General features: G+C 45.5%; 1 protein-coding gene across 1 annotated transcript in view; it reads left to right on the forward strand.

Annotated features, from left to right (window-relative positions):
- The window catches only part of COL6A3 (collagen, type VI, alpha 3), a 54,233-nt gene extending 48,571 nt beyond the window's left edge, over window positions 1-5,662 (forward strand). Inside the window, exons 42-43 of the mRNA XM_010577891.1 lie at window positions 4,896-5,066; window positions 5,279-5,662. Coding sequence (XP_010576193.1) covers window positions 4,896-5,066; window positions 5,279-5,319 — 212 coding nt within the window. The 3' untranslated portion in view covers window positions 5,320-5,662. The remainder of the gene's footprint in view (window positions 1-4,895; window positions 5,067-5,278) is intronic.
- The last annotated feature ends 338 nt before the right edge of the window (window positions 5,663-6,000 follow it).

Raw genomic sequence — 6,000 nt, forward strand, 5'->3', positions numbered from 1 at the left:
AATGCCAATAGATTTGAGGCCGAAGCTGAGTGCATTAGCAAATGCTTAAAACCATGTAAGTACCATGTGGGGATTAATCCTTTTGCATTTTATCATATTGTCAAATAATGTTTGGATTGGAGAGAAAACGTTGTTTAAAATTCAAACCCACGCACTTTCTCCTCCAGCAGCAGCTGAGAAAGCCATGCAGCAGCCACCCCTTGAGAAAAGATTGTCATCAGGTAACACCCCCCCCAAAAAAAAATCACAAACCAAAGCAAATCCATTATTTCACCTTCACCATTCCATAGCATGCATCCAAGCTTGTCCAATACAAGATCACCAGTAGTATAGACTTGGTTTTCATTTGCCTCTTGACATGACCATGCCCTACCATTTGCTTTGCATGAACAAATCACCTTGCATGCATGTTGTCACACCAAGACATGTTGTGTTTGCACGACCTGAGTGCAAACCACAGTTATATGGCAAAATCAGGCACTGGATTTCATGAGAAGCATGGGGTTGCTGAACTGGAGCGTGGCATGGTCCCAAAGCAATTTCTGTCATCACTGCATGACTAGCAATGCCACCATTCAGTAGTGTGCCTTTGCTGAGATGCAAAGAATTGCAAACGTTTCACTGCCTGTAACCAAAACACTTGACGGAAAATTACTCTATGGGGCCTGGGTCTTGTGTGCAGATATTTTCCTTTTGCACCAAAAGATAAAAATCAAAGTTGAGGGAGGAGCCCACAGGAAAATGGCAATGACCTCCTCTCCTCAAGGAGTTTCTGAGATTAAGGGGTTGTGTATGCAAACCTCTTCAAGACCTGGGAAGGAAGTAGAGACTTGCAATCACCTGTTTTGGTTCAGCAAGGGGTTGGGATGGGAACCTGACCCCAGAAAAGCCTTGCTGTCATAGCAGCTTCCCCCTTCTAGTGGTGTTTCAAGGCCGCTTGCAGAGATGGGAGGGAAACCTAGGAGTGAGGCAAGCTCTGGTACCTAATGGCAGGGCTTTAATCCTCGTAGGGGCATGACAGGGTTTGAAAAGTCAAACTAAGGTCTGTCCTCCCCCCCGCCAATTTGATTTTCTTAGGTATATTTTAGGGTCCCCAAATCAGACTTGAGAATTTTTGTCAAAATTGTCAGTGCTGTGGGTGCCCCTGCAGAAACATGCAGGCAAGTGAGGAGGGGGCCACCACCAGCCATGGAGATGCCTGCGGTGGCAGCTGCTTGCAAAAGCAGATTGCAAGATGCTTCTGGGCTGCAACTCAGCATCATGGACAAAGGTCCATTGGTTGCAGTTTGAGGACTTTTCAGCCAGAGGAAGCAGCGTATGGCTTGTGCAGAAACCTGTACCTTCAATCTAGAGCAGAATTTCATTCTCACAGAGCAGGGAAGCTTCCATGATGTGTTTTTCTCCAGAGGGTGCATGTTTCTGCTAGCCCCATCCCACAGGCTAGCCCCTTCTGATCATCATCACATGCCTTGATGATGTTTCCAGCAACTGTTGTTCAGGCTAAAGTGATATTTCATGAACTTGGCGCCATTCTGCCCTGGGCAGATAGTCAAGAAAAGCAACTGAGGGGCCCTGGAGGGATGCTCGCATCTCTGCCTGCCCTGCACTATTCACCACTTTATTCTCTTTTCATTTTCTGCAAAACCAGAGCTTGAATCCACCATGGAAAAAGAGACACAGGAGTTCATGTGCAGCTCAGCTTTTAAAATGCTGGGCATTGGGTCAGGCTCTCAGTTCAGCCTACACCAGGTACCGGAGCCAGGTGCAACACTGAGAAATGAGCTGCTCTCCCAAACGTTAGGGCTCTTTGGGTGCGAAAACGTGCACCAGACCCACCTCCCCTTTGAAGCCTTTTAAATGCTGTGCTAACCTTTAATTATTGAATTTTTAGATATAGATTTTTTTATTATTATTATTTTACCGTGACAAAATTAACTGTAAGTGCAACTGAGGAGCCCAGACACATTTTCTCCATAGGATGAATTAAAACCCTGGCTGATGGTGGCTGTCCCCATCTTTTGAACCAGCCAGAGCCAGCCACACCTTAAAACACATTTTAGCCCCCTAGTTCTTGCTCTCCATCAATTCTTTCAAATTTTTGGATAAGCTTTTGTTTCATTTATTGTGTTTTGGGCTTGGGATTTTTGGTAGTGGGGGAGGTTTGGGTTAAAATGCCATCCAGTGGTTCAGCCAGAGGAGTTACAAGATGATGTTTGATGGTGCTCTGAAACCGAAGAGTGGCACAAGTCCACACAGTGTGAATATTAGGGCAGGCGAACTGAAGATTACAATACAAGTGAATTTTCAGCATTTTTCCTGAAGCCAGATCTGCCTCTAAAGTGCTGGTTGAATTTCCCTGTGCATCTGCTGATCCTGAAGGCTGCTTCCACTCAAAGGGGATGAAGGGGGGTGAAAGCTGGGCTGCCTGGATGCCATGCCACAGAGAAAAATTGTATTATACCTCCCATCAGCTGAATGTTTTGATTACTGGTTGGGTTCCTGAAAGGGTGTGCAGGGTTTTGGGTAGAGTCATTCTTGTATTCACATCTGCTGGTTTTCAGTGTTTTGGAAGGCAGGGAAGAAGGGAGATGGACTTTGGGAAAAAAAAAAAAAAGGCATATAAAAAGGCAAAAAGCCTGCCAAAGGCATGGGGAAGCTTTTGGCTGTAGGAGCCCAAAAGCAAAGCTGAATTGGACAGTCTATATTGATTTCAAATTCCAAGGAAAAACGGAGATTAAAAAAGAAATCCTGCTTCAAAAAGCTGCATTTAGAACAGGACAATGGGCAGAAGCGTCCCTTCAGACATGTCTCCTCTCTCAGAAAGGACATATTCCCAGCTCCTCCCATCTAAACAGTAAACCCACTGCTCAAACAAACCACCCAATCTCCGTCATGACCACAGCACGGACCACTTGAGTCTGACCCCTTTGACGAAAGCGCTGTTCTGGCAGTGATCCGTTCAGTTGCTCACAGCACGGAGGGACTCCTGCGTGCAGAAGAAGAGGGAAAAATGCAACTAAAATGAGTGGGCAGAAAGGGTTTAGATGTTTGGCAGGGTCTACCCAGAAGCATACCTGTGGCTGGGCTGCAAGGTCCCTGACACTGGTCTGGGCATTTCCGTGTCCATCCCGGGAGCACCCCGGCCTCGCTGCAGCGTTCCTGGGCTCTGGGCAGCTGCCAGCACCAGCCGCAATTTCCTTTAAAGTAAACCCGTTGCCAGGGCTTTCTTATTGCCTAGGGTCTATTGCCAGACCTACTTTCAAGTTGGGATTTCAGGGATAAGCTTCTGTGCCTTTCTTCCTGTGAAAACTTTAGAAGGGCTTAGTATGCTTTTGCTTTCATTAGGCCCCAAAGAAACTCACTGGCAAATGCACCTTTTTATATATTCATCCTATATCTATATACTCTTTCCTGTTTGTGGGTATGTTGGAGCTCTGTTTCTGGTAGGACAGAGGCCTGGTAAGATCTCTCAGCCCCTTGCAACTAGTGGCCGATTGCTTTTTCTTATTGGTTGGGACAGGCAGAATCATAGAAAAGTGAATATAAAATTATTTTTTACCAGCATTGAGCTCTTGATCTCACAAAATCCTGCCTTCACGTGAGCAATCCGAGGATCACAGCTAGTTCAGGCACCTTTGCTGTTAGCAGAGAGCTATTTCTGGGGGCCCTGTGTGATTTGGAAGGGGGCTACAGAAGGCTTGGGGCTGTTAACCACAATTTCAGACAAGTCTGTTAAGTAGCTTGATTTCTGGCACCTAGTTTACAAAAGGCATGATCCTAAGACAAGATTATCAGAAGATAACTTCAAGACCTGAATTTCCCCAGCAGTCATTGCTGGTGTACTCCATACCCATTGATTTAGCTTTGCTTCTGGAAAAAAAAAGAAGGTAAAGGACCTTTTTGTTCTTAATTTAAAAGGGGGTCCTGATTGCAAATACCCCTCTAGTAAGAGGAATTCCACACTTTGCCTGTCTGACTCCTCCTCATCCCAATTCATTTTTCGGTGCTGGCTGTTAGACTGATTTACTTGTTTGACTGATGACTTATGATTTTTACTCATGCCCAAGGCTGGACAGCAAGAGTTTGAAGACATACCACTAGTAAGAGCCAGCGATGAGCATGATACCAGAAATTTTTGGGATCTGCCCGACTCAGGGCTATGGTAACAAGGCTTTTCCAGGACAAACCGTCATGGCTGATGGTTATGCCGTACTGAGCAGAGGTGGCACGAGCTGCTTCTGCCTCCCCTTGTGCAAGGGATGCCTTGTTTGTGACTTCGTGGTAAATTAGTGGCTAATATCAGAGTCTTTTATTTTCTTTTTTCAAATCTATTCGGCAATTTCATTTTAACACATCCAAGTACTTTGTTATTTTGTTCCTTGCTTACTCAGCAAGGGATGCAGAATGCCACGGGGCAGTGTGTAGTAGGTCCAGGAGCATCTTCAGATAGAAGACCTCTCTTTTTCACGGAAGACAGTATTTTTAATGGGAAAATGATGGTGCCAATACTTTTTCCCTTGCAGCCCAGCCAGTCCTCTCCCAGTTCTGAGACCTGTCAGCTCATTTCCTGCAGATCCAGGGGATTTGCAGACAACTGCTGCTGTGCAACACTCTTCCTTTATCTCAGCATCACTCCATGAATGCATGACAGCAACATGGCTGAGGGCTTGTGGATCAGGGCTGGTGACCTCCGAACAAAGACCTTCTTTTTGCAAACTAAGAGATGGGATTTAGTCACAGGAGACGTGCAAAGTCTATGCTGTGGTTGCCCTTTCCAAGCTTGCATGCCAGCCCTTCTTGCAGGCATTTCTCTGCCATACAAATACATTCAGAGAGGCTGTGTTTCACCCAGGAGTGCTATTGCTGACTCTTTTTGCTCCTGCTTTTATCTGCAGTCACAGATATCTGCCGGCTGCAAAAAGATGAGGGGACCTGCAGGAACTTTGTGCTGAAATGGTATTACGACCCTGAGACCAAGAGCTGCGCCCGGTTCTGGTACGGCGGCTGCGGAGGCAACGAGAACAGATTTAACACGCAGAAAGAATGTGAAAAAGTTTGCGTCCCTGGTAAGCAGCATATGTGCAGCTGGAGAGGGGGCCAGCCAAGTCCCAGGTATTTCCAGTCCGGTACATGGCTGGGGTGAGCTTGGTTGTTGTGCTCTGAGCTCCAAAGCAAGTCCTGGCAATTAACTCAGTTACACTCCCTCAACGTCCTGCACGGCTTTCCATGTGTGGAATAACCTCATTTATTTTTCTTTTTCTCCACGAAACCTTTTCAGGTAACATCAACCCTGGCGTGGTGACAACAATAGGAACATAGAGCCAGCGACCTGTCAACACATACCTCTGAGACAGCCAGGAGCATCAGCTGTTGCCACCTTACCCCTATAGAAGCTAAGGGTATAGACTACCTTGCACTGTACTATTTCATGCTTTTAACTTCCAAGCAAACCTTGAAGAAAGTGTTTTGCTGCATGACCTACCAATATGGTGCTAAACTGTTTGTGGACTGAGTGCTACATGTGTCTGGGTTATATTGTATAGCTTCAACATTACCAAATATTTACCTAATTGCAGATTGTTATTGTCTCTGAACACGTCTCTAAATTACCCTTTCTTTCCGATTCCGGCATCCTGCCTATCTAAGGCACTGTAAAAATGAGACAAACCCCCCTCCCCCATAATAATTTCACTGCAACTGTTACGTGCTTGCTTTTATTGTTTTCATAACTGAGCATAACTTTACAGGGGAAGCCTTCATGTAAGAGAGTAGCTACTTCTGATAAACAAGCGGTTCAATTTTTCATTCTTCCTTTTTTTTTTTTTTTCTCTTTTTGCTGGATTAGATTTCAAAGTAGATCTCTTGTATGCATTTGTAACATACATGGCCAACCGAACTAGCAAGGAAAAGGAAGCAAGGTTTCCAAATGCAAATGCACTGCTGGGACCAAGGCCTCAGTTAAAAAAAAATTAAATTGTGGTGTAGGATGCCTCTGGCATT

Source organism: Haliaeetus leucocephalus, unplaced genomic scaffold (assembly GCF_000737465.1).
Source record: "Haliaeetus leucocephalus isolate CR32 unplaced genomic scaffold, Haliaeetus_leucocephalus-4.0 Scaffold587, whole genome shotgun sequence".
Taxonomy (NCBI): domain Eukaryota; kingdom Metazoa; phylum Chordata; class Aves; order Accipitriformes; family Accipitridae; genus Haliaeetus; species Haliaeetus leucocephalus.